Source organism: Ctenopharyngodon idella, chromosome 15, assembly GCF_019924925.1.
Source record: "Ctenopharyngodon idella isolate HZGC_01 chromosome 15, HZGC01, whole genome shotgun sequence".
NCBI lineage: Eukaryota > Metazoa > Chordata > Actinopteri > Cypriniformes > Xenocyprididae > Ctenopharyngodon > Ctenopharyngodon idella.
This window is the reverse complement of record NC_067234.1, coordinates 6,617,021-6,633,983: the sequence shown is the minus strand read 5'-3', so window position 1 is coordinate 6,633,983 and position 16,963 is coordinate 6,617,021. Positions and strand designations below refer to the sequence as shown.

The 16,963-nt window shown below is 35.0% G+C and overlaps 1 protein-coding gene across 1 annotated transcript in view; it reads left to right on the top strand.

Annotated features, from left to right (window-relative positions):
- slc36a4 (solute carrier family 36 member 4) overlaps positions 1-16,963 on the top strand; it is a 36,801-nt gene that overhangs the window by 18,436 nt on the left and 1,402 nt on the right. The window contains exons 10-11 of the mRNA XM_051863299.1: positions 4,699-4,868; positions 6,450-6,619. Of these exons, the coding sequence (XP_051719259.1) occupies positions 4,699-4,868; positions 6,450-6,619 (340 nt within the window). The remainder of the gene's footprint in view (positions 1-4,698; positions 4,869-6,449; positions 6,620-16,963) is intronic.

Genomic DNA, 16,963 nt, shown 5'->3' with positions numbered 1-16,963 from the left:
AACTGACATGAAAAAAACTATATTTTTTATTACCTAATGTTAACAAAGATTAATAAATACTGTAAAAAAGTTAATGCACATAGTTAGATCATGTTGTCTAATATATTAATTGATGTTAACAAATGAGACCTTATTGTACAGTGTTACCGAACCTTGTTACTTATAAGCTCTGAAACCTTTACTAGCACAAACATTAAACAGGACCAAAAGGTTTCTTCTAAAATCTTACTCCAGCATTACAGTGAATGTAATTTTGAAAAAAAAAACAAAAAAAAACAAAAAACGACCAATTCCAAAGGCACAAAAACAAGAAAACCAAAATTGTCTGTCACCAACTTTTTTGAAGTTGTAGGAAAACGTGCTGTTTATGTCAATGTCCCAGAAGCTCTCCATCGGCAGAAAACCTCAAATGTCCATGAAGCTGCGCACCATCTCTACACAGTATGCGTAAATGGACATGTTCCAAAGAGGCAGAAGGAAAGCAATTGTTTGTAAACAGAGTCAGTCCATTATTATAATTGGCTCAATTGAATGAAAGCAATAGATATAGATATATAGTTGCACTCCAAAGTTTATATACACCTTTGTAGGTTTGAAAATAATAAAAAATGAACAAAGACATTTGCTGTCCTTTTCCACCATCCTCCTAGACCCATTTGGTATTCCTAAAGGCAAAGAGTTGCTGATAGTGATTGAAGCCTGCGGCCAAGATGTGTACAGTGTACTGATCATCTCCTCCACTTTAATACCAGTTACAGTGTGAAATAAATATGAATGAACATCTGAAGGTATGTTACAAGATACTGTACAACTGATCCATAACATGTCTCATTTAATCGCTCAATCAGTGTTTCAACCGCGGAAAGACATCAATAAAACAGCTTGTAAACAATGTCACGTAATGTCACATTTATTTCAGAAAAATCATATTCAACATAAACTCGTTAGTCAGCTATAGAGAGGAGCATTCTGATAAATATATGTACCACGTTACATATTCATTATAATTTTATTTGAAATATTTATTTTTTTTATAATTCATTTATGTATTTAATTCATGTTTGAATAAATCATTTATGACAGCCATGATTTAAATGTTTATATTTCAAAAAACAAATTGGATTAGAAATACAATTGTAATTCTAAAGTTAGTATCATCGACACAACAGCCACGACACAGTTCCTCAACAGCCGTGATGAATACAATCCTCAATTGGATGGAACTAGAATAAATACTTTGAATGTTGTGATCCTGTCGGACTTATGATAGGTACCTGAATCGTAACAAAGCACTGTTGGCCAGAGGAGAACTGGCCCCCCGACTAAGCCTGGTTTCTCCCAAGGTTTTTTTTCTCCATTTAAACACCTATTTGCCCATTGTCTGCCACCTGATGTCACCTGATGGAGTTTGGGTTCCTTGCCGCTGTCGCCTTTGGCTTGCTTAGTTGGGGACACTTGACATTTGACTTGACATTTGATATTCAACAGTGCTTTGATCTGCCTGCATTGACACTATTCTTTTAAGAGCTGCTGTGCAGCCAAATAATGTACCAGTTATCAATGTAAAGCTGCTTTGACACAATCTACATTGTAAAAAGCGCTATATAAATAAAGGTGACTTGACTATTATAACTTTTATTATAAAAAAAAAAAAAACATAATTTAAGTGTTGGTATGTAAATCAGTTAATTTTAACCTTCAATATTATAGTAATATTGTACCAAGTGACTCCCTCTTATAGTTTACAGCATTATTTGAGAGATTTTTTTTTCAAGAAAATTTGCCATTTACTGTATCTGATATACATCCAAAATAATTGATATTGAATTGAAATCGAATCGTAAGCTTGTGAATAGAAATCGAATCGAATCGTGAAAATTGTGTCAATACCCAGCCTATTGAATACTGTTAGACTTAGCTGAAAAATATAAAGAACTATTTATTTCATTTGTATCTTTGTTCTATGTTTATCTATGCTTATAATTTGTTCATTATTTTCTATGTGCATTCACTCACCTACAAAATCAACCCAATCATTTTAGAATGATTAATTCTTTCCAAATAGAGCTATTTAAGTCATCTGCTGATTTTTTTTTTTTTTTTTTTTTTTTTTTTCATATCACAATATATATTGTGATATAAAAAAAAAAAATCATAAAATGTCATTTTTTTCAAATATCGTACAGCCCTAAACTATAAGTTTCTTGTCTGATAACGTTTCTTTAGCCATTCGGCCATCCTGCAGCCTGAACCACTGTAGGCAAATCACCCTAACACCTTGCAGTATCTGCAAAATGTTAATAATTTTAACAATAAGAGGGATCATAAAAATTTGCATGTTGTCTTTTTATTTAGTACTTCCCTGATGGAGCAGTTCATTCTGCAAGGTGTAAGTAAACTTTTGACCGCAACCTCATCACCTAAGATTAATTACCTCAGTCATCAGGACAACACTGTAGTAGAATCCTGGGAGAGTATCCTGGGTGTACTCCTTCACATTTCCCACAAACACCAGGATTCCAGTGACCACACCATCTTCACTGACACCGGCCTTTAAAAATAGAGAACATTTTTATAAACGTTTTTATTCCTACTTTACAGGGAATTAAACATAACTTTATCATTTACACAAATATAGAAAAATAACCCAAGACCCAAGCAAATTGAGGGGTCATTCACACAGAATGTGTTTTTGCTTTGAAAATAATGATATAATATCATTATATATAAATAATGATTAGATGGGGATTTGTAAGTGCACAGGTGAGAATTTATTACTTGCAAATAGAAAAGATTCAAAGCATTTATAAGCTATAAGGATAGTTGATGTCCGTGTTTTAGCTTGTAGTGTGTGATCAGGGTGTGCTGGCTGAATTAATGGCAGAATTTATGGCAAAACTTGTAACATCACCTCATCAATACGGGTCTTTGATTCCACACAGCTTGCACTGTATCTCCAATAACAAATCTGTACTGATCCTACAAAATGAATATATAACTTCAGATAAGCACAAAATATTACATATTACAAACACAAACAGTAATTGAACACCTCACTTTTCAAATGCAAAAAGAAAAATAGATTATAAGCAGTATTTCTAGAGGGGGTGATATATTGAACATTACTGGTGGTTATAATAGCGATTAGATGGATTAAATGTATATAAATGTCTTTGAATGTTACAAGATCAGATCTTTGACTTTAGTTCTGCAAATTTAACTTTAAGTCATTTAAAATGATTTAAAAAAGTCAGAGTTCAATTAAAATATTATATTTTCAGCAGCCAAATTCTTTAAACACGCCCACACACGCGATCACATTCATATATAAGAAATTATTATAATGCAATCATAAATAAATTATAGGAAACATGATTAATTCACCTCCATATTGCGATTAAACTAAATAAGTTACACTCTTAATGGCAATAAGAAATGTTACGGTGAAAAAAATAAAATAAATAAAGAACGCATATATCAAGATACTTACTTGCCTCTTTATTTGTAGTACATAACGTCTCATCTGTAGTCATCCAAACGTGCGCTCCTTTGTTTTTTTCTTTTTTGATCAGCAAAGTTGCCTCACGCATCACGATTACAGAAAAGCTAGCTAGCCTCTGTTTTGTTTGACAACACTTCGAACGTCAACAGGAAGTTACTCCACCCAGGATCGCTTAGAGCACCTTTAACTGAATATGAATTCAAATTAATTGTGTTTAGATTTGTTAAACTTTTGCTTGCAATTAATGCAATTAAATATGTTTAATCGACATAATGATATTAAAAGTATTATACACATATGTAAAGTACAGCACTATTGCATTAAGTATCACAAATACAGCTCTCCATAAATTACATTTTATGTCAAATATTATGTAGAAAACTGACGCTAGTTGAGTTTAGAGCAGGAGCTGGTGATAAAAATTTCAACAATAAGTTGTACTGGATTATACTGTATAAGCAAGTGTATTGAAATTCAAAAGAAAAATACATTTCAAGTGTATTAATGCATACAGTATATATTAAAGACTACGCACATTTAAAATACATTAACAAATGTAATTTTGGACAACACACTTAAGTTGAAATTAAAATAAATTATTAAGTATATTAGTCAATACATCAAAATAAGTGTACTTATTTAAAACACTATAAAGTAAAAATTAAGTGCATTTTTAAAAAGTGCTCTTAAGCATGTTTAGAAATATTGTCATTAAAGTGTACTTTCTTTAAGTACAACTTAATTAGACATTATTACAAAGTGCATTTTTAAAATGTGCACTTAAGTGTGTTAATGAATATATTGTCATTAAAGTATATTCTTTTTAAGTACACTTAAGTGGCCTTTAATTTTAATTATATTATCTGCAAGTGCACTTTTTAAAAAGTATACTTTTAAGATTGAAGTACACAAAAAGTACACTTTCAATACAATTAAGTGCACTTCTTTTTCACAAGGGCACTGAAACGCAACCTCAGAGTTTTCAAACTAAAACGGGGTCTGCAGCATTTTCTAAAGTCTTCATGGGTCAAAAATGCTGGAGTAGTGTAAATCACAGGCATAACCATAGCAAAAGTTATGCGTTTTAAAACGAAAATGCACTAGGGCCTTCAAGTCAGCATCATGTTGTATACTAATGTTTTGGTCCAGGCTTTGTGCCAGGAGTGTGCATGTGATGTCTTGTTTTGTTTGTGTAGGTTCTTCCATTAGAGAATCAAATGAGGGAACCAAAACGATTCCCTCAAGCCCTCAACATTGGCATGGGCTTCATCATCGTCCTTTATGTAACCCTGGCGACGCTGGGCTACCTCTGCTTCACAGACGACATCAAAGGAAGCATCACACTCAACCTTCCCCATGATTCCTGGTAACTATGACCACATGAAATCATACATGCTTAAAAAGTCATATTAGCATATATGCACATGCTATGGCACGTTGAACTTTAGTGCTCATGTGGGAAAAATGGGTTCAAGGCCGGCCTGCGTCATGTTTCGACTCCCTTCTCTTTTTCTGTAATCTCTCAAATACCTCTATAAGTAAAAAGTGGCAAATGCTAAAAAAATAAAAGTGCAAAATGTCCCATCCATCAAATCTGAGTGTTAAGTCAGTTCAGTTAAGTTATCGCAGCACTCTTCCATAGTGGAGTGGAATTCAGAGAACTAATATTAAACTCCTCCTCGCTCATCCTCTGCTCTCCCCTGCGTTCACTGTCAGAAACATCTTGAGTGATTGATCGCAGCTCAGAGCGACTTGAGATCAAATTACAAAGAAATCAAAACCAGCTGCTTTCAAGTTTAGCTTTAACTAAAGGCTGCCATTTCCAAATAAATTTCATTGAGACTTTTATTAGCAGTTAATGTATTTCTAGATCTCATTAGCATTCTGTCAGCCAAGAACAATCTGCCACCAGAGCCAATATCTGATTCAGCAAATGGGTTGTTGACATATCCAGCAGTGACAGCAGTGTTCTGCAGTGTGACATGCATCTGAAACTGTTAAACAAAATTTTTTTTATGCAAGGATGCATTAAATTGATCAAAAGCAGCAGTAAAGACTTTTACATGGAAGTATGAATAAATCCAATAAATGCTGTTCTTTTTTTTTTTTTTTTTTTTTTTTACTTGTGATACATCAAATAATCCTAAAAAAATGTATCACAGATTCCAGAAAAATATGAAGGAGCACAACTGTTTTCAACATTGATAATAATCAGAAATGTTTCTTGAGCAGCAAATCATCATATTATTATGATTTCTGAAGGATCATGTGACCACTGAAGACTGGAGTAATGATGCTGAAAATTCAGCTTTGATCACAGGAATAAATTACAATTTAAAATATATTCAAATATAAAATGGATATTTTAAAATGTAATAATATTTCACAATATTACTGTTTTAATGTATTTTTGATCAAATAAATATAGTCTTGGTGAAAATAAGAGACTTCTTTCAAAAACAGTTTAAAAAAATCATACAAGATTTTTTACCATTTAATACCAAAAGTATTTACCATACTTTTGAGTGGTATTTTATGGTTTGCTTGCTTCCATCAAGTTGAAACAAACAACAACAAAACAATAAGTTGTGAAATTGGTGAAATAATTTAGATGTTTATTATTGTTAATAAAAAAAAAAAACTAATGCCATAAAAATAAGAGTATTTTCAAAAAAGGAACTGGTTCCAAACTGGTTCTCTCTTTTCTCAACCCTAGTGTTTATCTCAATCTGAAGGCAGCATGGTGTGGGTTAATGGTTTTTCAAAAGGTCATAGTCTCTGCGTTGAGTTTCCTTTGAAGTCATGTGTTGAAATGGTCCATTGCATCACTGATGTTCCTCAAACCGTAATTGCACATTCTGTGCTTTCTGACTTGATCTTTCTCTGCACTATTTATGTGTGTGTGTGTGTGTGTGTGTGTGTGTGTGTGTGTGTGTGTGTGTTGCAGGTCCAATCAGCTGGTGAAGGTCTTGTACTCGTTCGGCGTGTTTGTGAGTTTTGCAGTGCAGTTTTTCGTGCCGGCAGAGATTCTGGTTCCGCCTGTATGTGAGCGTATCAGAAAGAACTGGAGACGAGCGGCTGATCTCGGCCTCAGAGCGCTGCTCGTCTGCCTCACCTGTGAGTGTACACACACACACACACACACACACACACACACTCTCTCTCTAATCCAGGGGTTCTCAACTGACATGAATTGTAAGGATATCACTAATACTGAGGAATAAACAGTATAATGTAAGCTATTAAATTCGCACCGCAGGAACTAGAAACAATTTTAGTTCTAGGAACTCCTTTTAGGGGAACTAAATTAGCTCCTACTTCAGAGCAGGGTCTAACCAGCACTATAGGAACTATCAGTGACGTAAGTGTATGCTGATTGATCAAACGCATGTCAAACACCGGCACCCAGCATTTTTAAAAAGCCATGTAAACATATTTACTTCACGAACATGGAAAACAGTGATAACGGTATTCACCTGTTGTCTGCAGGGTTGTGTTCTTTTCTCCGCCTCGATGATATGTAATACTGAAAGTTGTCATAGGAGTTTTCATCTCTTAGCCCCACTTTTTGTTATTTCAGTCGCGTAAATTATGCGTTTACATTCCATCTCCATTATCATGAAACCCACGACACAAAACAAACACAGCTCCGATCACGGCGTCTTTCATCCACCAGTTTTTAGAGTTTGTAAATGCCGTGCTTAAAGACGCCACTGTCGGCCGCTTCAGAGTTCCTATTCCCAGTGCGAATGCAACCGGGAACATGGCCCGGGGGAGAAATTAGTTCTCAGGGAACTATCCTAGTGGCTAGTTCCTATAACTGAATTCCTAGAACTATTTGGTGCAAAAGCCCCTTTTGACGGTTCAGAAAGTTTAAAAAGAGATTGTGAAACATCCATATGAATAGAGCGGTTTAGTCCAAATTTTCTAATGAGACTCGATTGCTTTTTATGATGAACAGATTTAATTTAGGCTTTTACTCACATGTAAACATTGATCAGCAAACAAAAGCAGACACTCAATCGAACCTGAATGACGCACAAGAACAAACCTCTTCCTGAAGCTCAATAAGCAGTTAAAGGCTTGTGTACACCGGGACGATTATCGCGTGTGATTATCGTTGACGTTTAACGCCTCATGACTAAACAAAGGGCGCCAATGTGAGTGTTTTTGCAAAACGGCAGGCGTAAAAGTGGCATTTTTTTAAAAAACGCCTCAGGTTCGTTTTTTTGGTTTGACGCACCACGTTAAAAACTGGCCGACCAATGAGATTGGCGCTTTTGTTCATGTGCCTGGAGCTGCTGAAGTTACAGTAAAACACGACTTGGTCGTGCTCAAACACAAAACGGTCTTGCCGAGCACACGTTGATACCAAGACAGTGAAGACCCCTACAAACTATGGGTGCTCTGCCAGTTCTTGGCCACACCAATAGATGTGTATTATATGCTATTTTATTTCTGTATTTTTATTTATTTTTTACATTCAAGAAATATAGTTGAGAATGTCCATTTCATAAATATGTTTATTTGCACTACTGTTCACTTGCACTACTTTCATTGTGACTTATTTGCACTATCGTTTCTCCTCGTCATGTATGCCATATATGCCATTATATATCTGTATTTTTATCGTTTTATAAATATGTTTATTTGCACTACCATTCACTTGCACTAAGCACAAGCGCCATATACTGTCAGGGAGTGAATTTGCACGTTCACTCGGCACATCGCCAGTGAAAATCGCTTGGGAATGAACACAAAGACGCGCTGAAAAATGTCTCGAAAAACGCTGGTGATAATCGTCCCGGTGTGTACGAGGCTTAAGGTATCATAAGTTGTGTTTCCATCCAAAGTTGTGAATTTAACTTATGTGCAAAATTAGAATATTCCACAAAACATTTGCGAACAAAGCAGCGTTTCCATGATCCCATGTGTTCAAGAGAACAAAATCGTCACTTCCTGGGAAAATGGTGCAAAATATCTGTAACAAAAATTAATAAAAGATGCTGCAATCAGGGAAGAAACAGTGGTTCTTTTTCCTTCCATCATGAATGACTTGAAGACGAAGCGCAATAAACTCTGTCATGTTATCTTGCATTCAGATGCCTGGTGTTTGGGACACAATCATGCGAGACTCTTCTGGGAGGGAATTAAACCAAATCGTTCTGATGACAGACTTTGGCTCAGGCATTTCAGAATGATCAAACCAACATTTGAGATGCTGTGCGATGTGATTGGTTGCTGGTTTTCCAATCACATCATCTGAGGCAAAGTTTTTTGTTGCGCACTGAAGGATTTATTCAGTAAATGTGTTTCCATCATAGTTTATGTGCATGTTTTCTTATCGGATAAAAAGTTATCCGCCTCAATTGAGCGCATACATTGAGATTGGAAACATAGTTATAGTCACATCTTTCATAATGAAAGCAGTCCCAAAATGCATCATGCTGAGCTCAATGACAACAAAAACATCTAAGATGGTGAATATGGTTTTGTTCTGTGAATGTAGGAAGCTCATCTTGTATTCTGCTTCTCCATCTTCATCATCCTCTTTGTTTCCCTCCTATCTTCTCTGAACTTGCTCCACCCATCCATCCATCCATTTATCTGTTCTGTTTTTTTTTTTTGTTTTTTTTTGCTTCCCTCATTTTTTGCCCTATTCCTATCTTCTCCTTATCCTAATCCTCCCTCTAGTATTCATTGGCGATGAGAGGCGAGATAGTGGAGGTTTGTACCCCTCTAAAAAATGATGGATGGATCCTGTGAACCATTGTAAACCTGAAGGTTTTTGGATTACTTTGATATATGTTTTTTATCTTTGGAAAAATTGAGTCTGCCACTGAACCGTGAACCACCCAGAGACCTAAAATATGAAAATAAATATTTGTTTAACACCGTCAGTCATGCAGGTACAAGTGAGAGAGCGTTCCTATGAAGAAAGAGAATGAAAGAGGAAGAGAGCATATTGCAAGAATTGTGGGCACACGCCAGAGAGTGAATGAAAAAGTGAGTGATGGTGTGTGTTTTTGTATTTCGAAACAGAAAAATGGAGTGAGACTGTGTGAAACGCAAGCTGTTTTCATGTTATGTGTATTTTATTTTTATATATTCAGTTTTCATTTTAATTGCAGTTTAAGTTTTGTCATGTTTTTAGCATCTATCTATCTATCTATCCTTCTATCCTTCGTTCGTTCGTTCATATCTATCGTTCATTCTATCTATATATCTGTCTAATCATCTGTCGTTCTCATTCTTTCTTTCTATCCATCTATCATTCGTTCCTTCCTTCGTTCATTCATTCTATCATTCTATCTAATCATCTATCTATCATTTGTTTGTTCATTCATTCTATCATTCTATCTATTCGTTCGTTCTATCGTTCATTCTATCTATCATTCATTCTATCTATCGTTCTGTCATTTTTTCTATCTATCTATAGTTTTATCCATCCATCCATCCATCCATTGTTCTATTTCTCTGTCTGTCTGTCTGTCTGTCTATTGTTTTATCCATCCGTCTTTCTTTCTGTCATTCTATCAGTCGTTCCATCCATCCATCCGTAAATATCTATCTATAGCTATATATTTCCTATCTATCTATCGTTCGTTCGTTCATTCTATCTATTGTTCATTCCATCTATCGTTCATTCTATCGTTCTGTCATTGTCTATCAATCTGCATATCTAACCATCTATTTTTCTATCGTTCATTTTTTCTTTCATTCATTCTATCCATCGTTCATTCTATCTATCGTTCATTCAATCTTTCATTCATTCTATCTATCATTCATTCTATCATTCAATCGTTCATTCTATCATGCATTCTATCCATTGTTCTGTCATTCTATCTATCTATCTATCTATCTCTGTCCATCCATCATCCTGTCTGTCGTTTTATCCATCCATCCATCCATCGTTCTATCTCTATCTCTGTCTGTCGTTTTGTCCATCCGTGTTTCTGCCATTCTATCTATCTATCTATCTATCTATCTATCTATCTATCTGTCTATCTATCTGTCTGTCTGTCTAATGTTTTATTATTCTATTTATCATCTTATTGTTCTATTGTTTTATCTATCATCTATCTATTGTTTTATTCTATCTATCGTTCTATACATCTTTATATCATTTTATCATTATATCTATCGTTCCATTTACCATTCTATCTTAGTAGCTTTTCTGTCATTTTAGGATTCTTTCACCTCTTTTTCATTCTTTCTAGCCATCTACCATTCTAGCTATCTTGATCATTCTAGCTAATAACACATTGTTCTAGCTATTGTTCTAGATATCATATCAGCAATTGATCTATCATTTTACCCATTGTTAATAGTAACCATCATTCTACCAGTTCTTCTAACCACCTATTGTTCCAGGTATTGTTTTTTGCTCATTATCATTCCAGCTATTTTCTAGCAATCTATCTTTCTTGCAATCTACCATTCCAGCGATTTTATATTGTTGTATCCATCTATCATTCTATGAAGATACAATATTTCTTCCTTCCTTCCCTCCCCAGTTTCCCTGCTCACTATTCATTTGTCAGTCTTTTGTTCTATCCATCTCTCTAGTCTCCTTGGACATATCACATTCTCCACTTTTAAGATTTCTTTTATTGCATCCATGACTCTTTTTCTCTTTTGTCCTCACCTCTTGGCCATTCACTACTTTCCGTCTCTCTTCTCCCCTCTGTTCAAAGTTTCAAGTTGCAACAGGCCAAAATAAAAGAAACAAGGACACCTTGTAAATCCATTTTTTAAATAAATGAGGTTTTTGGCATTTCTTTTTATTAGTTAAATGTTCACATTAATTAATTACTAAACTGCATTTATATTTACAGAATTATGCATTTCTGAGTAAAGCAATTGTCGGTGTGAAATGATGTTGGGTGGAACTTGATTTTATCCATTGGGGTTTTATTGGTTTATTGGCCATGCTATTATTGGTTAATATTATTTTCTCTGCCCATACAGCAGAAAAGTCATTTCAGAGGCAGAGTAAGTCATTACATTTTGATGAAAGATTATGAAAAACATTTTTGTTTTTTGTTTTTTTTTCTACCAGGAAATGCTTCGGTGAGTTGTGTACAATAAGATCATGGACATTTATTAGGAAAGTAAAAAGCAGGGTTCCTACATTCTTGGAAGTCATTTTAATTATTTAAATTAGAAATGGAAACAAAAGTAAATTAAAATTTAAAAGGCCTGGAAAAGTCATCTGAATAAATACTATTTTGAAAACCTTCACGTCTTGGAAATTTCCATAATAAAGATAAATGTTTCTAGTTATGCACAGCTCTAAATTATTTCTTTGCCTACAAATTGCTTTTTCAGTGCAGTTTATATTCACAAACAACTGGAAAAGCATTTATAAAAGTCATGACAATTCATTTTAATTTCAAATTAATTTTAATTTATTTACATATTTCTTTAGTCATATTACTTTTTTTTTTTTTTTTTCTCTCAATGGCTTTGGCACATTTCTCGAAAACATCTTAACATTAAGACATAAACGTTTTAACATTCTCTAAACTGTCAGTGCAGTTGTCACAACTGTTCGCTGAAACATCAGAACTCTATTGCATGTCTGCAAAATGTAGTTACTCACCCAAAACATTTAATTTCTGCTTCAAAACCTAGTTATTGTGTCAGTAAATTGGCCAATGCCACCAAAATAACAAGTGTTTTTGTCATCCTGTCAGCCTTACTGGTCAAAATGTTTAGATGGTTTTTCACTATAGAAATATGTTATATACAAATTGCATGTATTTTCTACTTTTTAGTTGACTGTCTGTTTTCTACACTATACAAGAATGCGTTTTTTTTTGTTTTGTTTTTTAAATGAATGCTCTTGTGAATCACACTGAGCTTTTTAGATACAGATTTCAGCAGTAGGTAAAAATTTACTAGGAAAAATCAATACTGTAGTACACAGAAAGAAAATGGACAATTGGTCACACTTTAAATTAGGTGTCCTTATCTACTATATAAGTACAGTGTACTTATTGTATTCATATTGTATTGCAAAACACTTGTGCTGCTATTGAGGTGGAATACGAGTAATTTTAGGGACAAGTTTGGTGGTATGGGTAGGTTTAAGAATGGGCTAAGCATAACGATAAGGCTCAACAACTGTAATTTTAACCTTTTTTTTTTTTTTTTTTTTTTTTTTTTATAAATAAGTACACAATAAGTGCATTGCAAATGATTCATTTACAATAAATATTAGTACAAAGTAGTTAAAGACACCTAATATAAAGTCAAGTGGGACCAAACATTTTTAGGTCCTACTTTATATTAGCTGGTCTTGACTACTATGTACTTACATTTAAATTAATCATTTGATACAATGCATTTATTGTGTACATGCATGTTTTTACATTATACTTAAATTTAAAAAATATACCAGCATGTAATTACATCTGTAATTAATTTCTGTAATTACATTTATAATTACAATGTTGACCCTTCCCTTACACCTTAACCCACCCTTAAACCTACCCATACCAGCAAACCTGTCCCTAACCTTACCCGTATCCCACCTCAATAGCAGCAAAAGTGTTTTGCAATACAATATGAACACAATAAGTACATTGTACTTATTTTTTGATGTAAGAACATAGTAGTTAAGGCCACCTAATATAAAGTGGGACCCATTTTTATTTATATAGCATATTTATTTTTGTAGAAATGTGTTACATGTAAACTGAACATTTAAAGTTGCTTGTTCATTTTTACATACTTTATTACAGTATGTCTTCCCCTAACACTACACATTGTTACATATCTTCCTATTGCTCTTCCACAACTGAATTTTCGGTTTATATGTAACATATTTCTGCAAAAATGAACTGCTGTTGCTGTTTAGTAATTTAGATATACCTTAATGTTCAGAAATAGTAGTGATTGTGCTGGAAAAACTCCATATAGCCTACTGTATGCTTCCGAACTTGATTGGTTGATTGGTAAGATTGTGATTCCTATTTCATTACAATGTGCCAATTCAGCAGACATTACAAATATTCCAGGTATTTATGGAATATACATGCATGTCTGACAGATTTTGATAGCTGAATGGATCGTTTTGCATGTGAAGGTTCACACAATGAAAGAATCTTTAGAAGTTGTGAAGAGTTTGACAGTTTCACTGAGAATCAACTCATCAGTTTTGATCAACAAGCCATATGTATTTAGATATTGTGCAGATTGTAGACAATTGTACTTGTTCTTTTTCTCACGTGCCAGAACAAATCTGATGTGAACAAGAAACTAATTGTTCACAGACCTGAACTTATTGTTTTGAGAAAAAAGTCTCATTTGAGAATTGAGCCAAAGCGATTGAGAAAAACTGTAAAGTCATATCATAATATATATGTACTGTATATTTTAACTCTAATAATGATATAAAGTTTATGAATATAGAGTTTTAAGGATAAAAAAATAAATTAAAATTAACAAATATAAAAATAAGCATGTTTTTATTTAAATTTATCTTTAAACAGTATATTCATAAATTATATATCACTATTATTAGTTATATCACATGCATCAGCTGCATTTTTTCAGTTCTGTCAGATGCTTTTATGCTGCACATAAGTGATGCGGATCGTGGTAATATCCACGGACACTGCGAATAATCCGTGGGTCCGGCGGGCCAAATAGTCTAATAAAAAATAAGATTCTGATTAATTATGGATGGGTTGCGGGTGGATAAAAGAAATAAGAATGGAAATATTAACATGTTTAAAGCATAATTTTTCATCAGGCACTAATTTGCAGATTCTAAACTATGCAGTAGCTAACACATTTAATTTTTATGTTTTTGTTTGGGAAGTTGCATTGACGGACACAGTGACAATTTAAGTTTGAAGGGAGTAAAGTCTGTGTTTAGGCTATTAAGGAAATGTAACTTTGCCAAAGAAAAACTGAAAAGAAGAATGTTCATTTAAAAGCAGCCTACTTGAGTGTAATATGATACCATATCATCACGCTTAACACTGAGAATTAGAATAATTGTAATGTGGCAATCAGATATCTAAATCAGAGAAAATCATAGGTTCAGGTGGATGGCGGGTGGGTGATTTATATTTAACAGCGGATTCAGGTGACGTTAGAGCTGATCTGCGCATCTCTACTGGACATAAGCTCTTCCGAGGAAGTTCTAGAAGAGACCTGTAGAAGTGCTGTTGGACAAAGGGGTAATGAGCTCCGAAGGTTGCGGGTCCGTAGCCCGTGCTGGTAGATAAAAAGATGAAGTTCTCATTCTGTCACTCAGCCATGCTGTCTTTTATCTCACTCTGTGTTCTTTCTGCCTGATGTGCTTCCTCTCTCTTTCCCTGGCTAAAGTCCGTCACCCCTCTGAGCACCATGATTGATTAGCAGGTGCGTTGTATGTATGGATAAACGTGTGTGTGGGTGTTGTGTTTTTATATAGTGTGTTTGTGGCTGTGTATGTCTTTTAGTGTGTGTGTGAGAGAGCTGGGGCAGAGTTGAGGGACTCATTCAGTGTCTGGCCATTTATCTCCGTCTTCCTGAGGCTCTGTGAATTATTACCTGCCTGCCCTACGGAGACAGGCCCATCATGGAGCTCTCCACTGAGGCCTGTTGCGGAGCTCCGTGATAGGGCTTTATCATGCACCTGCATACTGAGGCCCATCTCTGAGATTCCAAGAAGCCTCTGACTCAATCACCTTGTTCAGCTTAGGAAAGTTGACACTTTCACCTAAATAGTATTAAAAAATTGTAATGATTTCATAATCATTGTGGCAAACAGGGCGGGGCCGAGAGCCATGGGAATAGAGCGAGGCCAGTAGTGCCACACCGGTCTCGAGTCCCATGAAGGAGCTCCGGAAGGATAAAAGGAGGAGTGACAACAGTGGAAGATGACCAGGCCTGGATTTTATGTTGTTGTTTTCTTTTAGTTTATGGTAGTTGTCCGTGAGGGGTTGCCGCTTTACTTTCATTTTGTTACGTTTAATGTTTGTCCGTTCCTGCCTCCTCCATCCTTCAGGAAAGAAGGAGGCAGGAACCAACGAAGGTAAATGTAATGAAAGTAAAGAGGCAGCCCCTCACGAATGACTGCCGCTTAAACTAAAACAAAAAAACAACATAAAATCCGGGCCTGGTCCTCTCTCGTCCTTCACTGTCGTCCTTTTATCCTTCTGGAGCTACTCCGTGGGACTCGAGACTGATGTGTCATGCAAGTGACGCTCATTAAAGTGTTAGTTCAGCCAAAAATGAAAATTCTGTCATTAATTACTCACCCTCCTGTCGTTCCACACCCATAAGACCTTCGTTCATCTTCGGAACACCAATTAGGATATTTTTGATGAAATCCGAGAAGTATATGACTCGATATTATCAACACTTTCAAGGTCCAGAAAGGTACTAAAGACATTGTTAAAACAGTTCATGTGACTGCAGTGGTTCAACCTTAATTTTATGAAGCGGCGAGAAGACTTTTTGTGTGCAAAAACAAAACAAAAATAACGACTTTATTCAACAATATCTTCTCTTCTGTGTCATTCTCATACGTTATATGTTTACGTCCAGCACTTCCAGGTTCTATGTCAGAATGGTGACGCATTATTGGCCGGCTCCTGCGTCAGCATCACACCCATGCGTCGTGCTGCTCACATGTGTAGCTTTGGCCAATACTGATTCGGCATTCGGACGTAAACACGGAAGCCTTCACTATGCTTACTGCGGCAACTGCGTAAGGGTAATGACAGGGAAGAGAACAGATTGTTGAATAAAGTTGTTATTTTTGTTTTGTTTTTGAGCACAAAAAGAATTCTCATCACTTCATAAAATTAAGGTTGAACCACTGCAGTCATGTGGACTATTTTAATGATGTCTTTAGTACCTTTCTGGACCTTGAAAGTGTTGATTATATTGAGTCAGATACCTCTAATCTTACGGGTTTGGAACGACATGAGGGTGAGTAATTAATGACAGAAAATTTTGTTTTTGGGTGAACTAACCCTTTAACACTCGCGTAACCGGCCTCGCTCCCATGGCTCTTGGGTCATTAAAGACAAATATCTCCTCCAGACATCACTTTTGGCCACTAGTGTAGACCGTTATTTTAGTATCATTAATATACTGATATGTTTCGAATTTTCCATTTTCTTTTAGTAAGCAGTTTTTATATTTTATTTTATATAGTTTATTTTATTTCAAGTGAAGAAAATTTATGGTTTTAGTTAGCAATAACATGAATTTGGATTGTCTCTAAAACAAGTATGAGGAATAACAGTAGTGAAGCTTGCTTCATGATAACCCACATCACATTCTTCTATTATTATTCATGTTTGGTTATTTGCATGATTGTCCGTTTTTAGATGTCCTTTTTGAACGTGGGTCCATGTGTTGGTGTTGGTTTATCTCTCATATCATGTACCGAACTGTCAAAACCTTTATCCTGAGGGTGGCAGTAGCACACAGAGACGAGAAACTGAAGCG